The sequence below is a fragment of the Stenella coeruleoalba genome (assembly GCF_951394435.1).
Source record: "Stenella coeruleoalba genome assembly, chromosome: 5".
Taxonomy (NCBI): domain Eukaryota; kingdom Metazoa; phylum Chordata; class Mammalia; order Artiodactyla; family Delphinidae; genus Stenella; species Stenella coeruleoalba.
This window is the reverse complement of record NC_137150.1, coordinates 84,951,184-84,974,145: the sequence shown is the minus strand read 5'-3', so window position 1 is coordinate 84,974,145 and position 22,962 is coordinate 84,951,184. Positions and strand designations below refer to the sequence as shown.

Genomic DNA, 22,962 nt, shown 5'->3' with positions numbered 1-22,962 from the left:
TTCTCACCCACTGCGCCACCAGGGAAGCCCCAGGCATCAGTATTGATAACTCCCAGTGATTCCAGTGTACAGCCAAGTTTGAGAGCCAGGAGTTTAATAATATTTCACCAATTCCATACTTAATACGTGATGAGGACGAGGACTTTATAAGCCTTGAGCACCACCATTTATAATCTAAATATTCTCTGAATACTTTGGTGCTGTCAGAAGATACAGCTATGCTGTGATCTAGGAAGGTTCTTAACGATAGTGATAGTGATAACTATGGACAGCCGACCACACATCTCCTTATGTCCACCTGCCCTGTGGTTACCATTTCCACACAGAGGATGGAACAGCTCCTTACCCTCCCAGGATTCATCTAGAACATAGGATGTACCACGACCATCCTAATAGGCAGGTCCCAATGTTAGCATCCTCTCAAAATCCTTTTATAATGAGAACAAAGGAAACATACTCAGTTGCATTCTGCCGTGAGGCCACATAAGGAGGGACACGGAATATTTCAATTCAAAGCAAGATGGCAGCATTGAAAGGAAATGTGTCTATACTGTGGAAAGGCTGAAGATAACGACCCATCCCCTGCTGAGAAGGGGCACTGGTTACGCTGTACATCACCGACAGTTGATCGCTGTGAGCACTGTCCACTTTTTGTGATTTCAGGCTCAGGGGGTGGAGGAAAACAGCATCTCCTCTTTTCACTCTTGGTTTTACAGATAGTCAATGTCACTGGTAACCAGGACATCTGCTACTACAACTTCCTCTGCGCTCACCCCTGGGGTGTCCTGAGGTAAGCCCAGTCCTCTGAGGCAATGAGAGATGCTTTTCTGTGTAATGTGACGATTTCAGTTTTTAAAAATACTAGAAACAGTTGTGGAAAAGCACCCCAATCAAGGGTAAAGAGGAATGAAATCAGGAAGTTGAGATCAGGTATGCCTCTTCCATTCCTGTATGGGGGCCTCAGGAAACAGTCCTGAGGAGAAGGCAGAGATGTGTTTGAAAATACCAGGTCCTTAGCTGTGATGATCCTCACCCATGGGCATGAGCTACCAGTACATTCAATCCGTTAAACAACCTCATGAGATAGATAGGATTATTATTACCCCCGTTTTTGGATGAAGACGTTAAGGCTCAGTTGGAAAGGTAAGGACTTGCGGAAGGTCCCTCAGCTCGTTAGTGATGTTGAGACTCACACCGGGGCCTGCTGCCTCCAAGGCCATGCTCCAGCCTCCAGAACATGCGAAGTGCAGAGAGCATTTGCCTGGGAGTTGCGAGCCTGGCTTCTCGATCCAGAACTGAACTAGTCTCAGTTTCCTTAAATAAATCTGCTGGCTGTGACCAGTTGACGCTCATCCTGAAATTCATGGTTACAGAGCTGAGTATGGACACATAACGTGGGCCCGTCCATCTATGTGAATTCACTCTCACAGTGTAGCTGAAACGCTTGGCCCAACTGCCCATCTGTGGAGTGACTCTCTTTCCTAGGATTCATTCCCCGCTACTGCCATCAGCACAAGGGAGGATTGAGTGGGTGTTAGGGAAGCTAAGCAGGCATCCCTGAGAGGAAACGGACACATTATCACAGGCTAAGCATCCTAACGTGGCATTAAGTTAAAGATGCTTTCTGATGATCTCGGTCCTGAAATCTTATGGAAAGGTTAGCAGTGGAAAACACTGAATGATGATTTCACTCGCTCATCCATGCCTTCATTCAGTCTCTAAAGCTCTTTGATACCTTGACTCTCTCATGGTCTCTCTGTCATCCTCTTAGTGCCTTCAACAACATTCTCAGTAACCTGGGCCACATGCTCCTGGGCTGCCTCTTCCTGCTGATAGTCTTGCGCCGGGACATTCTCCATCGAAGAGCCCTGGAGGCCAAGGACATCTTTGCCATGGTGAGGAGAGGGTGGGACGAGGGAGGTGAGAGCTAGGAAGGGTTATGGTTCCAAACGGGATCTGCAAAGAGGAGGGACATCTGGCCAGGCGGTGTGATAATGGATTACGTGTCATGGACCACACGAGGCCAGAGCATGGGCGTCCCGGTTCTGTGGCTGAGTCACTAAGGAGTATCTTTCCACTGACCAAGCTTTCTGCTTTTTCAGGAGTATGGGATTCCCAAACACTTCGGTCTCTTCTATGCTATGGGCATCGCACTGATGACGGAAGGGGTGCTCAGTGCTTGTTACCATGTCTGCCCTAATTACTCCAACTTCCAATTCGGTAATTCGAATTTACATCAGCTACACAGATTTGAGTTATAGGAGTCTTATCCTGGGACCCTCTCAGAAATGCCAAGGTCGTGCTTGCAAGAATTAAATGATATTTTACGTGAAGTGATCTGAGGGCACCTCACCACAGGGCATGGTTTCCCCACATTGTACCGTTTTTTCCTCTCTGACCACCATTTATAGACTACAAAAGAGCGAACACCGGGTACTGATCTCATGGCTAGATCTGCAGGTGGGCAATGGGCTAAGTGTCAGGCAGCAGGTCAGGTAGAAACCACCAACAGACATCTAGAAATCTCCCTCAGTGTAGCTTGGCTTAATTTAAGTTTGCCTGTTTTGGGTTGAAAGTAATAGAAAACCCAATTCGAATTGGATTAAGTAGTAAGTACACTCATCAGCGCACCAGCCAAACGTACAGAGGTGGAATGGCCTTGTGGGTAGTTTGTCTGGTGGCTCTGGCTCCGCTTCTCCGTGATCCCCCTGGTTGCACCCAGCCTGCACACTCGTGGCCTCCTCAGGCTGCCTTCCCTCGTGGTGGCAGAAATAGCTACAGCAGGTCTTGGCTTCCTGTCTCCGCACCATGATGTCTAGAGAAAGCAGCGAGCTGGCTTCCAGGAGCCTTCATCTGAGAGCAGGAAACTTCCTTCCCCCAAACTCCCCAGATAAGAGCCCCTCACGCCTCAACAGCTTACACAGCCCTGCGCTTACTCCAGAATCTTTCTCTGTGTGAGGGTTAGCTCGGGCCAGCATTGCTACCCCAGTCACGGTGGCAAAGGAGGTGAGGTTACCTTTAGACCAATGAGACCCCTCCCTGGAACCAGGGGTGCGGTTAGCTTTCCTGAAGCAAGTGGTCTGGGAGGGTGTGCATTTCTGAATAGAAAATGGGGCTGAGATATTTGAGTTGGTATCGAGATGCTGTTAGGTTGGAGAAAGGGAATAGCTGATGCTGGAAGAAGGCAATTAACAATGTCCTCCACACTCGAGGATGAGGTTTTTAAAAACAGTTATTTTGTGTTTGTGCTCTAGCCTCTGGCTGTTAACTCCCAACACCACAGAAATTCTCCATCACGTTTTAGTTTGTTTAAATTAGAAGACATTTTTAATAGAGGAAAACTATAGAGAATAATATCATTCACCACTCAGAAGGAACAAATGCCAACACTTTAAAATATTTGCCTTAAATCTACTTTAAGAAATAAAACATTGTGTAAAGTTGAGGTCCCATTCTGAACTGTTTTCTAAACTTATCAACTCTCCCCTTCCTTAGAAGCAACAACCGTGATTAATTTTGTATTTATCCTTCCAGTTTGTTTTTATAGTTTTTCTTCATTTGTAACAAATTAATATTAATTTATCACACTTCGTTCGGCATCCTTCTTTTTTCCTTCAACAATGTTTTCAAGATTTATTGGCATTAAACCAAGGATATCCAGTTCATTCATTTTTAAAGATTGTCATTCTGTAATAAAAATATACCACATTTATCAATTCCTCTATTGAACAACACTTAGAGGTTGCCAATATTCTGCTAGTACAGACAGTGCTACAATGACTAGCCTCATCTATGCCTGTTGCGCACATGTGAGAGAGGTTCCCTGGAATACCTAGAAGTAGAATTTTGGGGTCACATGGTCCTGGTTGATGCATCTTCCATTTTACCAAAAACAGCCAACTTTCTCCCCAGAATATTAATTCCCACTCCCACTGGCTGAGTGAGAGTTTCCACTTCCCCCATATCATCACTAACATGTGTTATTATTAGACATTTACACTTTTGCCACATTTTTTAGTAACGTGGGACATTGCATGGCTGTTTTAATTTGCATTTCCTTAACCCCCATGCAGCTAAGCCCATGGAATTTCTAGCTGTCTTCTATCCCTAGGCTAGAAAGACTTGTATATGAGCAGTAATCAATGTGGTTATGTTTCAGTATACTGAGAAGGACCTCCTGCACCCACATAGGATTCTCTTTATTGTCACACTGCCCTGTTCCCATTAGGGATTCTTTTGTTGTTGTTGGACAGGAGCGTTTATACACACATAGCCCTGCGAGTGGGGATAGGCAATTATTCATCATATCATCTGATACTTTTCTTCTGGGAGCTAGGAATGCCCCTCTTGGAGGGGGTGAGAGGTGGAGTGTGTAGGGTTTACCTAGAATGTGCCTGGAGAGGCTGGCGTGTTGGAGGTCACCACACAGGCTGAGGGCAGCAAATACTCCAAGGCCTGAAGGGAGGGGTTCTCTGAGGCTGAAGAGAGGTCTGTCTGCCACCTACTGGATCTCGATTGTCTCGGCTTCTCCTCAGACACCTCCTTCATGTACATAATCGCCGGCCTCTGCATGCTGAAGCTCTATCAGACCCGCCACCCAGACATCAACGCCAGTGCCTACGCTGCTTACATCTCCTTCGCCCTGGTCATCACGCTCACCGTCCTTGGAGTGGTGCGTCCCTCCCCACAGCTGGCAGCCCTCTTGGGAGGCTTTGTATTTTGTTTTTTGGACCCCAGGTGAACAGGTTTAACTAATCATAATCCTTGGCTCATGACACACTCTCATCATTGGTCCGTTCATAGCATTTTAGTTACTGAGCTAGAATTTTTAATAATGTAACAGGGCCCTGGAACACTGCATCTGGACAGTGTTAATACAAAGCTGAGACCTGACTCGGGTGAGACTGGAATAGAGATGCACAGGCTGATGGGAGAGAGACTGACTTGAAAGGACAAAAACCACTTTCTAAATGTGCGTGCACGTGCGTCAGTCGTCTTCTGTTATTTGAAGAGCATTAGCTCCCAGCTTTAGACCTACTGCCTCTTCACCTGCTGTTCAGCTGCCTCACCCATTGCTTCCCTTTTCCATTTCTTTCTTTTTCATTTGGCCAGGTAGCCATTCTTTTTCCAGCCCTGGCTGCAGTAAGATCCCTGTGAGATCAGAGAAGGGAGAAAACCCAAAATTCACACACAGCTAGGTTTTTGACACCTTATGCATACACGAGAGATGAAACAATTTTAGTAAGTTCTCTGGGGAAAAAAAAAAAAAAAACCCAGATGAAGGTAACTTCCATCTTTACTCCTAGGTGTTTGGGAAAAATGACCTGTGGTTGTTCTGGGTCATCTTCTCTGCAATCCATATTCTGGCTTCTCTGGCCCTCAGCACCCAGATCTACTACATGGGTCGTTTCAAGATAGGTGAGTCACCTGTTACTCTATACTAAACATGCTGATTAACTTACCCTGAGAAAGGATTGTCTTGCCTATCCTAAACGGAAGTGTTACTTGTCACCGTGAACGCTTGCTCTGAATTCTGTGTGTTTAATAGCATATATTCTCTCCAAGAGCTTCCTCTCCTGTATAAGACAGCAACAATCTACTATCACTAGTTCTGTTTTCAACTGAGACACTAAGCTAGCTCAGGGCTGAGGCATCCTTCCAACTCCAAGTCCCCAAAGCTTTACAATTCACCAAACTTTGAAAGTGCGTTTGTAGAACAGTATGATCATCACACCGCTAGTTCTACTGAGAAGAATGTTTTTCAGTTCATAGCACTTAAAAGGAGCATTTCTCTAACCATCCTAAATGGTTAACAAGAATAAATTCTATATTACTTTCAAATTCTGGGGCTGGAAGTTTTGGAGACCAAGTTGCCAATCTTAGAGGCAGGACACCTGCCAAACGCCCTCTGACAGCATGACGTATCACGTTAGATCACCAAGTGTTCTGTGGAAATCAGCTTCTGATCTGCTCTTGGTCAGTCAGCATACATTTGAGCGTGTGCAAGTCATTTCAGAGCATCTAAATTTCACCCATCATTTTAAAGTCCGGGAAGTCAGACTCAAAGATTCATTTGTATATTTCAAGAAAAACCAATATATATATAAACGAGGCCTATCCCTAATATTTGCAGAGCCCAAGGCAAGACTGTAAATAAAAGCCCACTTACCATATGTATAAAAATGTTTAAGTTATAAAGCAGAGGAAAAAGGTATTAAATATATGGAAGAAAGGAAGGAAGAAAGAAGGAAGACCAAGAAGCTGATAAATGTACCTTCATTACAACCTACAAGGTACAAGTTCAAATTTAAAATTCTCAGGTGCATGGAAGAGTACTCCAGAACATAGCTATACAGGAGAGCTGGTCCCCAACCCCTGCCCCTCTTTTCTTCTCACCTCTGGCTCTGTCCTGCATCTTAAGGGGTCTCACAGGTATGCATATGGACACCCTTGTCTAACATCCAATTGGCCATTCCTTGCCCCTAGAAGTGCACACTCTAGTGGTGCTATCTGCCCTCAGGAAGACAAACCAGGGAAGGGACCTATGCAGGCTCTGAGAGCGGGCTCAAGGCCATCAGGACAGGGAATTCTTGGGTCCAGGAATTCAGAATGTGGCCTAGAAGAAGCAGCCCCCTTGCCCTGCAGACTCCTCAGTCACTGGGGAATGAGGGCCTTTAAAATACGGCACCCCTGTTGCCCAGATCGAAGAGCGATTCTATATAAACAAGTGGCTTTAAGACTAGGACACCAAATAAAACAATCTCTCATTTTGGCAGTTTAGTTTTTCCTTTTGGCATGGTCAGTAGATTAACTCTTGGTGTTAACATAGCCAGTATACCTCCAACTCCCCCCAGTGGAAGCATCAATAGCTGGTTGGGTAGAACATTTGGTACAGCACTCTGTTCGTGCTCCATCCTCCACACTCAAAGGTGAATGAAGTCATACAAACTAAACTCTCAAAAGGAACATAAGTTAGGCACTGTTCCTCTGGGTTTTGCAAGTTGGAAAAATAAACTTGAATACAGATATATGTAATGGTAGTGACCATTAATACACAGAGGAGCTTTTAATATGTTTATAGCACCTTGGCCCCATGCAACTTTGCAATACTGAATTAATTTACCTTTTTAAAAAAGGAGAAATTGAATGTAGTCTATTATAACCATGTACTAGTTTGTCAGGGTCCCAACAGGAAAAAGCTATCACATACAAAGATAAAAGATTTATTCACAGAGGGACTCTTCACAGGACAGGGGTGGGGTGGGGAAGAATGAAAGGGGTAGCACAGTAACCTGGGGTTAGTAGCAGGAAGCTTTTACTACCCACAAGCCCAAAAGGGCATAGAGGAAGTGGTTACCAAAACATGGAAGGAGGGCATCACGGAGAGAAAGTCACCTTCCTCCATGAGCGTGGAGCAGTGACCTTTGGCTAACAGAGAGGCAACCTCACAGGGAAGGCACCAGACAGATAGTACTCTGGGCTCACTCTCCTTCCTCTGTCCCTCCAGTCTCCTGCTGGCGTTTCTCATTGTCCAAATCCAAGGGGAGTGAGGGAACCCATTGAGTGGTCCCTGCAGTCAGCCTCCCCGGGCGTGGTGAGGACAGAGAGACATGGCAGGTTGAGTCTGGAGGGGCAAAGGGAAGATAACCTTCACACAACTTAACCCAACATTTAAAATGTCTGTACCTAGGGAGTCTCCCCCAAGTGGTTACGGATTTACCAAAGTCAAAAGGAAAACATTGTGACAATTGCATCTACATTTAGTCCAAAGGCAGGAAGTCGGGTTAGTGGACAGTGGTTCAGGCAACACCAACCTCTCTGCCCATGCCATAAGCTGTCTTTGCTTTCTCAAATCACAGATTCCTTTCTCTGGGGCCCTTAGGCCACACAGGAAAATTAAAGTGGACACGAGGAAAGGCAGTAGCAATGAGGCAGAGCATTTCATAAGCAGGACAGAAAACTGCAGAGTTACTTGCCCAGATCACCGTCGTGCCTCTTGTTTCCCAAAAAGGACCACAGGCAGAGGATGGATTATAAGTTGCCAGTGGTACACAAAAGTACACAGGGAGAGAGGAAAGTCTGATTCACGCTTCGAAGAATAGTGAACTTCTGAACGTTTGAGACAGGCAGAAGGAGTCTGTGTTCTTTACGAGAAGACATTACTTTTGTAATCAGAAAACAAAATTAAAGTCATCTGTTTCGAGAGAAAAATAAAATGACCAGTAGTTTACCTGTTTGGCTACCTTCTTACAAATCTTTTTTTCTCTCCTCAATTCTCTGCTTCCCACTGATTCAGATGTGTCTGACACAGGTAACGTTCAGCCACCCTCCCCAGGGTTTTCTACATTGTTTCCTTAACAAAGCAACCTGCCTGACTGACCTGCCAACTCTGCTTTCTGAACACCTTGCAGATTGGACAGGATTTGGTAGGCAGGGGGTTTGGAGAGAGGCTCAGAGGCAGGGATGCACCCCAACCCAGCCCGCAACGCGCCTCTTCTGGGCTAGTGCATGGACACGCCCACGCCCCCACCCTCCAGTGTATCTAGTCTAGTGAACGCTGCTTAAATCAACCCCAGGGGTAGCCTTGAAGAGGAACGGCAACACAGCAGAGCTGGGGTCCACCCTTACTGAAATGCTCACTTCAGGAAGACCCCAGCTCTCCCCGTGACATCTCTGTGTGGATGGCTCACAGAATGACAGCCCCACCTGGGGCCCTGACCCTGCTCATATAACAATCATCATATGTACAGGTTTCTGAACATGCTTAGTAGGCCCCAGTGTCCCCTGGTTCAATTCTTACTGACTTATAACCACACTGAGAAACACAGATTCGAATTTTTACAAGGTAAGATTTCCCATGGTCTAGAGAGAGCAGATGTTTTAAGGTGACTTTTGAGAGTCCCCATACATCTCTGCTGTAAAGAAAACACTAAACCATCAACAGAGGGAAACTTAGCTGAAGGAGACCATAGGAGGGTTGGCCAGCCCCCCAAATGGTTTGCGAGTGCTTGTTCCTTGTGTCCATCTTGCCTGCCTTTCTGCGGGATGCTGCATGGATAGAGCACACCTGCCACGAAAGCCCAGGCAGCTGTGGGTGGCGTTTTCTAAAGCAAACATTTACTGCTGACCTATTAGGGGCAAAGCATGGCTTTTATGAGGTGACACCATCCTGGCCGCAAAAGCTTGGGCCAAAGGGGAGTGTTCTGGATTATCTCTGACCAAGCCTTCTCACCATGCAATTGTGTCATCAGCAGATTTGGGAATTTTCCGACGGGCCGCTATGGTGTTCTACACAGACTGCATCCGGCAGTGCAGCCGGCCTCTCTATATGGTACGTGTGTGTTCCTGTGTGCCTTGGCCTTCTCCCAGACAACAGGAGGACAGCAGGAGGGGCAGGCTCGGGGTAGTCACACAAGGCTCCCCAAACCAAGAGGGCCAGATGGCCTAGCGTGGCTGAAGTCCAGTTAGTGAGGGAAGAGGCATCTTGCTTCCCCTTCTCACTCTTAAAAGACACGCTGGGATGGTTCCTTTTTTGTACATGAAAAATTGCTAGTGTATAAAGAACATATGTATGTATATACACACACAAAACTATTAAAGTGATGATTGCTGGAGGAGGGAGGATCCAGATAGGGTGTCCCTATAAATAATCATCCAAAGAGGTATGATTATTTCACTTGTGAAAGTCAAGAGAGGGCACTATTACTAATGACACCTGGACTGTCCCAGGCAAACTAGGGACATATGATCACTCCAATCACTTTCATTAGGAACTTTCCACATTATACATTTGTTTGCTTTTTATACATTGTTTGACTTTTACAATGAGCACGAATGCTTTTTCAAAATCGTAGCCATTGCTTGATGGCAGAAATACACTTTTAAAAACTCTACCGTATGGTTTTCAATGTATTACACATTCCTACACTGAGCGGAGGGATCAGTGTAGTTTCTACACTGAGCTGGGATCAGCCCTGCTCCCAGCTGCCTTGGCTTGCTGGCCAGTGACCTTGGGAAGGCTACATACCTCCTCTGAGCCACTGCCCCAGCCTTTACCCCGTGCTGTGATCAGAACTAGTGATGCCATTTGGCACACAGGCATTCACTAAATTCCTGCTGATAGTTTATAATCAGAAGGATTTTTACATAAAGGAACATGGGAATGTTTTAAGCCCGGTAGAGCTTGGGCAGGAGCTATAGGCACTAAAAGTTGAATTGAAGCTGGAGGGTTTTACTCAGGGGAGAACTTAAAAGCCCATTAGGACCTGTGAGTATTAGGAGAGATAAGAATGCCTCAGCTGTGAACCATAAGGGGAAATTAGTGTTTCTGGTGTTTTTTACATTAATTGATGCAGGCTGTCTTTTTTTAAAAAAAACAGACTATTTTTAGAGCATTTTAAGAGTTTTTAGTTTTTTTAGGTTCACCGAAAAATTGAGAAGAAAATACAGAGATTTCCCGTATGCCCCTCCGCCACACAGACACAGCTTCCCCATATCAACACCCTCACCAGAGAGGTGCATTTGCTAGTCAGTGAACCTATGTTAACACATCATAATCACTCAAAGTCTATACTTTACATTACAATTCACTCCTGGTGTTGTACATTCTATGGTTTTCTTGACGAGTTTGTGATGACATATATTCATCATTATAGTATCAAAGACGGTAGAGTAGTTTTCCTGCCCTAAAAATCCTTTGTGCTCCACCTATTCTTTCCACCTGCCCCTCCTCCCCAACCCCTGGCAGCCACTGGTCTTTTTTAGTGTCTCCTTAGTCTTACCATTTCCAGAACGTCATATCGTTGGAATAATATAGTATGCGGCCTTTCCAGATTGGCTGAAATAATATGCACTTATGTTTCCTCCATGTTTTTTCATGGCTTGCTAGCTCATTTCTTTTTTTTTTTTTGCGGTACGCGGGCCTCTCACTGCTGTGGCCTCTCCCGTTGTGGAGCACAGGCTCCGGACGCGCAGGCTCAGCGGCCATGGCTCACGGGCCCAGCCGCTCCGCTGCATGTGGGATCTTCCCGGACCGGGTCACGAACCCGTGTCCCCTGCATCGGCAGGCGGACTCTCAACCACTGCTCCACCAGGGAAGCCCTCATTTCTTTTTAGTCCTGACTAATAGTCCACTGTCTGGATGTGCTACGGTTTATTTATCCGTTCACCTGTTGAAGGACATCTTGGTTCTTCCAAGTTTGGGCAATTATGAATCAAGCTGCTATAAAATTTTGTGGGCAGGTTTTTGTATAGGCACGTTTTCAGCTCCTCTGGGTAAACACCAAGGAGCACAACTGCTGGATCATACGGTAAAAGTATGTTTAGTTTTCTAGGAAACTGCCGACCAAACTGTCTTCCGAAATGGTCGGACCATTCTGCGTTCCCACCAGCCATGAATGAGAGTTCCACATCCTCACGAGCAACTGGTGTTAGTGTTTTGGATTTTGGCTTTTCTAGTAGGTGAATTCGTTTTTTTAAAAGGAAGATATTTCCCTGCGCCACCAGGGAAGCCCCAATAACTTTAATCTTAATAAAGCCATGTGTTTAGAAACCAGGAGCCTGGGAGCTGCAGGACCTCCTTGGAGCCAGAATAATGAAACTAATTCCAGGTGCATCCCAAGAGCTGCCTTAGGGCCCACCAGTTAACACAACCCAGGGAAAGAGTCCTTGGTTACAGAACAGTGGTGGCAGAATTCTTTTAATTACTGAGTAATCAGCACATACCACCAGCCTTCCCGCCAAGAGGTGGGCCCAGGTGCCCAGCTCCTTTAAAAACTGGGGGGAAAACAGCAAGACTTCTGCTTTATTCACCAGGCTTTCTTTTACAGGGACGAGGTCACGTCTGTTTGCAGTCAGAGGCTTTGCCATTTAGTCCTCGTAGAGGACTTTCCAGTCATAGGCACAGCTCTCTTAAAACTATAGAAAAATTGTTTCCACCAAGGCAATTGTTTTCCCATAATTGATGCTTCCCCTATGGTAAGTTTTTTAAAAAGCAGTATGTGCGGCCCCTCATTTGATGTTTTCTTTCCTCCTTTCCAGGACAGAATGGTATTGCTCATCGTGGGGAATCTGGTTAACTGGTCCTTGTAAGTAGTCTTAGGAAAACACGTTTTTCTCTTTATTAATTTCTCTGTAACACCGTGGTTTAGCTTTCCTTGGCTGTCATTTTTATAAAGAAGTCTTAAATTAAGGAGAGCGTAGGACTGTGCTTGTTCTAGTGACTTGAAAGAAAGCTACTTTTCGTCCTGCAAAGAATGCACTAGGAAGCTCTTGTGTACCAATAGTTGCCTCCCTTAAAGCAATGAGTTCAACACACTGATGCCTTGAGCTCATTTGTTCAACAAGACAAACATCAAATTTGCTATATCTAGGTGGATAAATTAGATTGGATATATATGCATATACACACATATATATAAAGAGAGAATAATTATGCCAGCAGCAGCAAAAATGCAACAGTTTTAAACTCTTTTTAGAACTTTCCATAAAGGCTACCCAGTAGGCATTTCTCTTTCTTACTAGGGGGTGTGTGTGTGTGTGTGTGTGTGTGTGTGTGTGTGTGTGTGTGTGTGTGTGTGTGTGTGTGTGTGTGTGTGTGTGTCTGTGTGTCTGTGTGTCTTTCTCATTTCTTTCTTTCCCTCCAGGTCTCAATCTTCTTACTCTGCCAATATCATTTTTCTTCCTTTTCTTTTCCCTCATTATCACCTTGGTCTTGTTTCCTCAAATGACCTCTAAGTAGAACAGTGCAACAGAAGTACAATTATGCTAGCTGTATTTTATGTATCTATTTTTTGCAACTTATTCTTAACTTAAAAATGTGAATGAGTGAGATGTTTTATCGATCCCTCAAAAAATAAGTATGTTGAGCTGCTTTTATTAGTGGTTCTTAGCTGATGTGCTCCTCTGGGTCAGTGACCTTTGATAGAAAGGTGACACCCTACTCCTCCTCCCTTTAAGATACCAGATGCAGGGCTTCCCTGGTGGCGCAGTGGTTGAGAGTCCGCCTGCCGATGCAGGGGACACGGGTTCGTGCCCCAGTCCGGGAAGATCCCACACGCCGCAGAGCGGCTGGGCCCGTGAGCCATGGCCGCTGAGCCTGCACGTCCGGAGCCTGTGCTCCGCAACGGGAGAGGCCACAGCAGTGAGAGGCCCGCGTATCGAAAAAAAAAAAAAAAAAAAGATACCAGATGCAAAGAAATAAGCACACCATCAGGGAAAGCCAGAATCAAGTCATGAGAATTTGAATCTTATTTCAGGGCCACATGCTTCTGGAAGAAACTTCCCACAATATTGTTGCCCCAGGGTTTACCTTGGGGAAGGTCCATACCTGTGAAGGACTGTCCTTTACTCAGGGACACGTCAGGATGGGTGATTCTTGGCCGTGGTCACCTGCGATGCTCTCTCGGCCACCCTTTTAGGGAAGACCCCACAGTCCTGGCGACCCTGTAAGACAGGATGGAGGGTGTTGATAGGAGATACGATACTGAACAACTGATGATAGTGTCTGCAGGGTCAGAATCACCTAGCTTGTCCCTGCCTCTAGTAGAACTAAAATCAAACCCAAGTCTGCAATCAGATTTAACAATCAATGGAAAGATATCCCATGCTCTTGGATTGGAAGAATTAATGTTGTTAAAATGGCCATACTACCCAGAGAAATCTACAGATTTAACGTGATCCCTATCAAATTACCCATGACATTTTTCACAGAACTAGAATAATCCTAAAATTCATATGGAACCATAAAATACCCAGAACTGCCAAAGCAATCCTGAGGAAAAAGAACAAAGCAGGAGGCATAACCCTCCCAGACTTCAGACAATACTACAAAGTTACAGCAATCAAAACAGTGGGGTACTGGCACAAAAACAGACATATGAATCAATGGAACAGAATAGACAGCCCAGAAATAAACCCACACACCTACGGTCAATCAATCTTTGACGAAGGAGGCAAAATTACATAATGGGTAAAAGACAGTCTCTCAGTAAGTGATGTTGGGAAAGCTGGATAGCCACATGTAAATCAATGAAGTTAGAACACATCCTCACACCACACACAAACATAAACTCAAAATGGCTTAAAGACTTAAACATAAGATATGACACCATAAAACTCCTAGAAAAGATTATAGGCAAAACATTCTCTGGTATAAATCATACCAAAGTTTCTTAGGTCAGTCTCCCAAGGCAATAGAAATAAAAACAAAAATAAACAAATGGGACCTAATCAAACTTACAAGCTTTTGCACAGCAAAAGAAACCATAAACAAAAAGACAACCTATGGAATGGGAGAAAATATTTGCAAACAATGCGACCCAAAAGGGCTTAATTTCCAAAGTATATAAACAGCTCATACAACTCAATAACAAAAAGAGAACCCAATCAAAAAATGGGCAGAAGACCTAAATAGACTTTTCTCCAAAGAAGACATACTGATGGCCAATAGGCACATGAAAAGGTGCTCAGCATCACTAGTTATTAGAGAAATGCAAATCAAAACTACCTCACAATGGTCAGAATGGCCATAATTAAAAAGTCTACAAATAAGTAATGCTAGAGAGGGTATGGAGAAAAGTGAACCCTCCTACACTGTTGGTGGGAATGTAAGTTGGTTCAGCCACTATGGAAAACTGTATGGAGGTTCCTCAGAAAACTAAAAATAGAATTACCATATGATCCAGCAATCCCACTCCTGGGCATATATCCAGAGAAAACTATAATTCAAAAAGATACATGCATCCCAATGTTCATAGAAGCACTACTCACAATAGCCAAGACATGGAAACAATCTAAATGTTTATTGACAGATGAATAAATAAAGAAGTTGTGGTACATATATACAATGGAATACTACTCAGCCATAAAAACTGAAATAATGCCACTTGCAGCAATATGGATGCAACTAGAGATTATCATACTAAGTAAGTCAGAAAGAGGAAGACAAATATCATATGATATCATTTACATGTGGAATCTAAAATATGGCACAAATGGACCTATTCACGAAACAGAAACAGATTCACAGACATAGAGAACTGACTTGTAGTTGCCAAGTGTAGGGGGGCGGGGAAGGGATGGAGTGGGAGTTTGGGGTTAGTAGATGCAAACTATTACATACAGAATGGATAAACAACAAGGTCTTACTGTATAGCACAGGGAACTATACCCTGGGACAAATCATAATGGACAAGAATATTAAAAAGAATGCATAGATGTGTATAACTGAGTCACTTTGCTGTACAGAAGAAATTAACATAACATTGTAAATCAACTATACTTCAATAAAAAATAAATTTAAAAAAAATGAACAAAAACACTCCATTAATAACAGCTTTCCACTTGAAATACTTAGGAATAAACTTTGAGAGATGTGTGGAATCTTTCTGCAGAAAATTTAATTACCTTATCAGGAGAGATAGAAGAAAACTTAGCTAAGTGAAGAAAGATGGCATGCCCTGGGTGAGAAGATTAACTATTGTAAAGATAACAATTCTCAAGTTAATGTGTAAATTTAGAATTAGAAATGGAATGAAGTTAATAGGATTTTATTCTGAAATTATTTACCTAGTTAGGCAAAGTCTCTGCAAAAGGTTAACCGGAGAAAGGAGGGGCAGAGGTGTATAGTGACAGCCCAGCATGATTCAATAGAACTTTCTGGAATGATGTGTTTATTAGCCACTTGTGGTTATTGAGCACTTGAAATGTGGTGTGACCGAGGAAATGAATTTTCAATTTTTTTTTAATTTTTATTAATTTTTATTTAAATAGCCACATGTGGTTACCACATTGGATAGTGCAAGCTAGCCTAACCTTTGTTAGATAATCTAACATATTATAAAACAACAATAACACGATGAGCCACTGCTCCAAAACTAGAAATTATAAATTAGTGAATCAGGATGAAGAGGCCAGAAAGCCAACTATATACATATGTGCATGGTGTGTCTGTATTAAACACAAGCTTTCAAAACCAGGAGATAAGAAAGGGCTGTATAATAAAGACTTTTGTTAGAACGGAACAGAAATTTGGAGCAAACTTAAGGCCAAACCCCAACCAAAATAAACTTCAGTATTAATTTAGACAGCTAGCAAAAATTTGGTAATGTGTGTCAAGCCAAGTATTGAGATAATTCTATGTCTAGTAATCTATTCCAACCATCTTAAATGCAAAAAGGAAAAAAAAGCACAATATGTCTGAAGGTATTTATTGTTGCAGTTTTTAATAATAGTGCACAACGGAAGGACAAAGAGAAAACTCTTCATTTCAGCTAGAGAGGTAGGATGATTGCTTATGGTACATCCACTGATAGGAACCTCACAATCGTTAAAAATGAATGTTCTGAGGAAGACGTAATGAATTGAAAGTTACTTACAACATTTTTAAATTCCCCTCCCACCAGAAACGGGGGTGTGGGAGTGAAAAAGCCAATAATGTTACAAATCCACCTTCATAGCTACAAAATAATTCCTCTGTGTGCTCAGTGCCCTCTTTGGACTGATCTATCGACCCAGGGACTTTGCCTCCTACATGCTGGGCATCTTCATCTGTAACCTGCTGCTCTACCTGACCTTTTATGTCATCATGAAGGTAAGAGTGGCGGCTGGGAGCCGGGCACCGCGGGCCCTCCTCGGGTGACGCGTGTGGCTTGGCAGCAGTGCTTCTCACCCACAGCTTCGCAGCTCCGAGAAGATCCTCCTGATCCCGCTCTTCTGCATCGTTGCCACCGCTGCGGTGTGGGCTGCTGCCTTGTATTTTTTCTTCCAGAATCTCAGCAGCTGGGAGGTAAGAGGGCAGTTTTCTTTTCCAGGATGACATTCTCTCTCCATCTTGCCTTTCTGACCTTCCTACCTCCCTCTCTTCATGTGCTGGTTGCTGTTTATCTTTTTTATGTTCTCTGACATGGATGCTTTCTCTAAAGGGAATGGTTTTCAATATCCACACGTGACTGCTCAATAAATGGCATGTCGTCATTATCAGGGTGGCGCCTCTTAAACACGAAGCTCTACCAACACTGCAAACGTGATCTTCATTATGTGTCATTCCCAGTGGATGTTTAATACGTACAGGAACCTTGCTTAGTGTATCTTCTCCACCTTATCATAGTCACCATCCATAAACAAGTACACAGGTGCAGGTGTTTATAAATCCATTTCACAGATAGGAAAGCTGAGGCCTAGGAAACTGGTGATGTGTCTGAGGCACAGAACAGGGAAGAAGTCTTAGCTCTCCATCACCATAATCACCACAGGCAACTTTGGAACCTTTTTATCACCCCAGGAAAAAACCTGCATCCGTTAGCAGTCAATCACCATTTCTCCCTAACCCCTTAGCCTTAGGCAACCACTAATCTATCTTTTGTCTCTACAGATCTACCTATTCTGGACATTTCATATAAATGGAATCACATAACATGTGGTCTTTGGCTTCTCTTCATAATGGTTCACCCATGTGTAGATGTTATCAGTACTTCGTGTTTTTATTGCTGAATATTCCATTGTACGGATATACCTCATTTTATCTACCCGTTCAGCAGTCTATCGACATTTAAGTTGTTTCCGCTTCTTGGCTTTTATGAATGCTGCTGCTGTGAACAACTGTGGTCAAGTTTTGTGTGGACGTATATTTTCTTGGAAGCTAACTTTTTTTTTTTTTTTTTTTTTTTTTTGCGGTACGCGGGCCTCTCACTGCTGTGGCCTCTCCCGTTGCGGAGCACAGGCTCCGGACACTCAGGCTCAGTGGCCATGGCTCACGGGCCCAGCCGCTCCGCGGCATGTGGGATCTTCCCGGACCGGAGCACGAACCCGTGTCCCCTGCATCGGCAGGCGGACTCTCAACCACTGCGCCACCAGGGAAGCCCGGAAGCTAACTTTCTGACCCAGGCATCTAGTAGTGACTTTTTAGGTTTCTGGATACTCAGCCCTCTAAGGAGTTGAACCGTGGGAATGCCCCCACTACATCCTGCCTCACCTTCTTCCAGGGAACGCCAGCCGAATCCCGAGAGAAGAATCGAGAGTGTATCCTGCTGGATTTCTTTGATGACCATGACATCTGGCACTTCCTCTCTGCTACTGCCCTGTTTTTCTCATTCTTGGTGAGTTTATAAAAACTTTTTTCATTTCTTCTCGCTTTACATCCTGTACCCCTTTTTTTCTCTTCCCCTCTTTCTTACATCCCCTTTTGTATTTTTAATTTCCCTTTCCAAGTCTTCATTACAATTCAATGTACAGAATATCTTATTTCCTTTTTTACACTGTATCCTTCGGTTAGATCTTTATTTTCATTCTCCTTTTACTCTTCAATACTTTAAGACACAGAGGGATAAAATAATTTTCCTTCAGTTGTGCAATGTTTGGACTGAACTGTTGATTAGAACTCACATGCCCAAATCCCCCGGGAACCACTTTGGGCATTGGCTACAATCTCAGCCACACTAGGTTATTCCTTCTTGTGCTATACTCACATTCCTCCCCCTCTTCCAGTCTCACTGCATGTCTTACAAACATTTCACAAGTTCTTGGAGTGGCTCAGGATAGCAGCCAGGCCTCTTTTTGCCTTCTAACCAGTCTCTTCCAAATCTCTCCTGTAGTCCCTCCATTTTTTGTCCAAACAACTTTCCAGAAGCCACGCATATTATAACAATCCAGGATGAGAACTCCCAGCCTACTTCCATCTTAATTTTGACTTTTCCAAAATAAAAGCCCATGATGCCTGTACAAAAGGTCATTTAAAAAATAACACTGGGTTGGCCAAAAAGTGCCTTCAGTTTTTAAGTAAAAATAAAGGACATTTTTCATTTTCACCAAAAACTTTATTGAACAATGTATTTGCCCTTTTGTTCCACTACCTTCTGCCACTTTACAGGCAACTTCATAATTCCATCTTCCCAAAACTTTTTATCTTCTTGAGCAAAGAACTGTTCCAGGTGCCTTTTACAGTCTTCCAGGGAATTGAATTTTTTTCCATTAAGAGAATTTTGTAAAGACCAAAATAAATGGAAATCCGAAGGTGCAATGTCTGGTGAATACGGCTGATGAATCAGAACTTCCCAGCCAAGCTGTGGCAGTTTTTGCCTGGTCATCAAAGAAACATGTGGTCTTGCGTTATCCCGATGGAAGATTATGCGTTTTCTGTTGACTAATTCTGGATGCTTTTCGTCGAGTGCCGCTTTCAGTTGGTCTGATTGGGAGCAGAACTTGTTGGAATTAATCATTTGGTTTTCTGGAATTAGCTCATAATAGAGGACTCCCTCCCAATCCCACCATATACACAGCATCACCTTCTTTGGATGAAGACCGACCTTTGGTGTGGTCGGTGGTGGTTCATTTCGCTTGCCCCACAGTCTCTTCCATTCCACTTTATTGTACAGTAGCAACTTTTCGTTGCCTGTCACAATTTGTTTTAAAAATGGAACTTTTTATGTTTGTTTTTATTTTTGGCCGTGTTGGGTCTTCGTTGCTGTGCACAGGCTTTCTCTAGTTGTGGCTAGTGGGGGCTACTCTTTGTTGCAGTGCACGAGCTTCTCATTGCAGTGGCTTCTCTTGTTGCAGAGCACGGGCTCTAGGCACACGGGCTTCAGTAGTTGTGGCGCACAGGCTCAGTAGTTGTGGCGCACAGGCTTAGTTGCTCTGCGGCATGTGGGATCTTCCCAGTCCAGGGATCGAACCCGTGTCCCCTGCATTAGCAGGCAGATTCTTAACCACTGCACCACCAGGGAAGCCCAAAACCAAAACGTTTTCATTACATTTAAGTAGAGAATCACATGAGGAAATACAGTCAAGAAGGTTTTTTTTGCTTAACTTAATGTGAAACCCAAACATCAAAGTGATTCACATAACCAAGCTGGTGCAAATGATTTTCAGTGCTTGATTTAGATATTTTGAGTATGTCGGCTATCTCCCGTGTGGTATAACGTTGATCGTTCTTGATTAATATCTCGATTTGATCGCTATCAACTTCAATTGGTCTACCCGACTGTACAGCATCGTCCAGCGAGAAATCTCCAGCACAAAACTTCACAAACCACTTTTGACATGTTCGATCAGTCACAGAGCCTTCTCCATACACTGCACAAATCTTTTTCTTGCGTTTCAGTTGTTTTTACCTTTCTTGAAATAATAAAGCATAATATGCCGAAAATGTTGTTTTTCTTCCATCTTCAACATTAAAATGGCTACACAAAAATTCACCAATTTCGATAGGTCTCTTTTTAAATGCACGTTGATAGGATAGCTGTCACACACAATCTAACAAAATTGTTCCAAATGAAGTTAAAAACAACTAAGTGCTGCTAGGGCCATCTTATGGAAAAAACCGAACGAACCTTTTGGCCAGCCCAATATTAGGCCTCCTGGTTTCACGCTGCCCACTTACTTTAGTCTTGTCCATGTAACCTCAAGAGTGGAGCAGGGCTACCCCCTCGTGGCCAGTTTGGGAAGTTTAACCAGTCTGTATAAACATCATTCCTGAAGGCTTTTATCTTTGATAGTCACCTTCTCTAGAGAGACAGAGACAACAGAAGTGGAGCTAAGGGCTCCATGTGGAGACAGTGATGGTAGAGGGAACTAAAAATGGAGGATTAGGGTACAATTCTTATATGGCAATATTCTATGCAACAAGATTTCATTCCGTTTAGGTCCTGACCCAAATGTCCCCTCCTAAGTGGTAATGATGTCCCTGGCCACCCAATGAAAAACAAAATTTTACACATATACAACTGAATCACTTTGCTGTATACCTGAAACTAACACAACATTGTTCTTTCTTTTTTTTTTTATTTTATTTTATTTTTTTTTAACATCTTTATTGGGGTACAATTGTAACACAACATTGTTAATCAACTATACTCCAATATAAAATAAAAATACAAAATTTAGAAAAATAAAATTTTAACCAAAAAAATTTTTTTACCTCGCCCCATCCCATACTTCCTATGTCCTCACCACAGTTTAATTACTATCCTTAGTACATATTACTAGCTAACATACTTGACTTTGCTCATGCGTTTGCTTCATGTCTGAAGCCCTCTCTCAAATGTAAGCCCCACCAGGGTAGGGATTTTTGTCTCTTGTTCTAAGCCATATCTCTAGCACCTGGAATAGCACTTAATAGACCCTTGATAAATATTTGAATTAATAAATGAACTATGTAATTATGACAAGTGCCTGTTAAGAGCACGGCGTTGCAGAAAGCTGCAGAAGACATGAAAACAAATAAGGGCACTTGTGAGTCTTTGGGAGAAAATAGGGACTTATTGCAACTGTGGGTTCCTCTCATTTCTCTGCCTCTCTCATTTCAGGTTTTGTTAACCCTGGATGATGACCTGGATGTGGTTCGGAGAGACCAGATCCCTGTCTTTTAAGCCTCCAGCATGGAGAGCGGGGAGAGAGAGCAACCAATCTTGGTGCTGTTTCATGAAAAATACAGGGACTGCAGCAAAGTAACCACTGCCAAATGCTCCACTCACCCTCTGTTGGGTTGGCTCTGTACACATTCCCGCAGGGAGGAGAGGAGATACAGGGGGACCCAAGCCTGCAAGAAGGGAAGCAGAAGGGAGGCAGCAACTGTGGACAGAGTCAAGCCCTTCAGAGTCGAAAAACACGCACCATCCCCTTCTGTCACTACTCTGAGTTAGACATGGACAAAAGCTGCATCGAAGTTGACCTTGGGACCACTCCCACCCTCACCTGATATTCGCCAGCCATGGGGGGACCATGCTGCTCTCCACCCTCCAGCTGCCTCCCCGCCCAGAAACTCCAGGGTGGCCCCCGTGCACCTCTGTAACATCTGCTGCTCTAGACATCCCCAAACACCAGCCCACTTCTCCGAAGTCCTGGAATGATGTGATTCCTTAGAGTCTGGTAGAGGGGTGGCCCCAAGGCCCTACCCAACTGGGATAGATGTTTTGTAGCACCAGCTCGTCACCTCCACCAAAGGAATGCTGTACGCTTCCCCCAGGTTCCTGACCGCATTAGGAGGACTCTTACATCAGGCTGGCTCACCCGCTCCTGGCAGGTAACTGTCCCTGAGACCAAGGTGTGGGTGCTTCCCTGTTCCTTGGTGTCCTCATCTCACCGCTGTGTGTTGACCCCCTGACTCAGGCTCTACCTTCTTGGGAAGGCCACTTCTCCACAGACCAGCTCCAAGGTGGAAGGGGAAATGGGAAAACTCTTCCAGCAGCAGGAGGCACCAGAGGAATGACCCACAGCACTAGGAGACTGGTGACATCAGCATCAAGCACTCAGGCCTCACGTTAAGCACTTGGGCTCCTGGAGCAGATTCAGCGAAGGCAATTAGGCCTCCAAGTCAAATAGCTCCCTTCTGTGCCTGCATCACCCTTGGGGAAGAAATAAGTGTTCTAAGCAGGGGCACTGCTCTCGGGCTCCTGTACAACCAGCCAAGCCTCTCCTCTGCTGCTTTATGCAGATCAGGGGCTTTAGACTTTCTCCTGAGTTTCTCTGGAGGCCAGTCTCAGGGTGAACACATCTCACTCCTCCTCTCCAGTTGCAAAGAGCTCAGCCGGTTTGGGGGCGGGGCGGTTGTCTCTCTGACACACCTGATTCACATTCACTCCCCAGGATGGCGTTGAAACACTCAGTGTCCCACTTCACTCTCTCACTGTCCAGCAGCTCTGCCCCCAGGAAGTCCCATTTTGACCAAACTCCTGTATTACCTGCGATATGACGTCATCAGAAAATTTACATGCAAATGTGCATACACAGATATATTTGCCTGCGAAATTGAAGTCACCTTCTCACCTCTGCTTTCTTGATCCTTCCTTAGAAGGATCCTTCATTCTTTTTAAAATATATATATATAATTTTCTCTAAAATAATGTTCAAAAACACATTTTGGAAGTTTGAATGGCAAACTTTCCCTGATTTTAAGAACACAAAGATGCTTTCAATGAAACATTATGATTTTTTTTCTAAAATGCCCCCAAATTCATAATTGGTGGTGTT

General features: G+C 44.0%; 1 protein-coding gene across 5 annotated transcripts in view; it reads left to right on the top strand.

The window, feature by feature from the left end:
* Window positions 1–21,362, top strand: part of SIDT1 (SID1 transmembrane family member 1) — a gene marked incomplete at both ends in the record, with an annotated part of 85,864 nt that extends 64,502 nt beyond the window's left edge. For 3 of the 5 annotated variants that reach the window (XM_079922879.1, XM_079922878.1, XM_079922875.1), the window contains 11 exons: window positions 717–790; window positions 1,772–1,895; window positions 2,103–2,220; window positions 4,536–4,672; window positions 5,307–5,418; window positions 9,252–9,331; window positions 12,040–12,086; window positions 16,486–16,591; window positions 16,676–16,786; window positions 17,982–18,095; window positions 21,300–21,362. In XM_079922879.1, coding sequence (XP_079779005.1) covers window positions 717–790; window positions 1,772–1,895; window positions 2,103–2,220; window positions 4,536–4,672; window positions 5,307–5,418; window positions 9,252–9,331; window positions 12,040–12,086; window positions 16,486–16,591; window positions 16,676–16,786; window positions 17,982–18,095; window positions 21,300–21,362 — 1,086 coding nt within the window. Of the gene's footprint in view, window positions 1–716; window positions 791–1,771; window positions 1,896–2,102; window positions 2,221–4,535; window positions 4,673–5,306; window positions 5,419–8,296; window positions 8,312–9,251; window positions 9,332–12,039; window positions 12,087–16,485; window positions 16,592–16,675; window positions 16,787–17,981; window positions 18,096–21,299 lie in introns of all 5 variants that reach the window. The other 2 variants (XM_079922877.1, XM_079922876.1) reach the window with 2 other exon arrangements.
* Window positions 21,363–22,962: the final 1,600 nt, after the last annotated feature.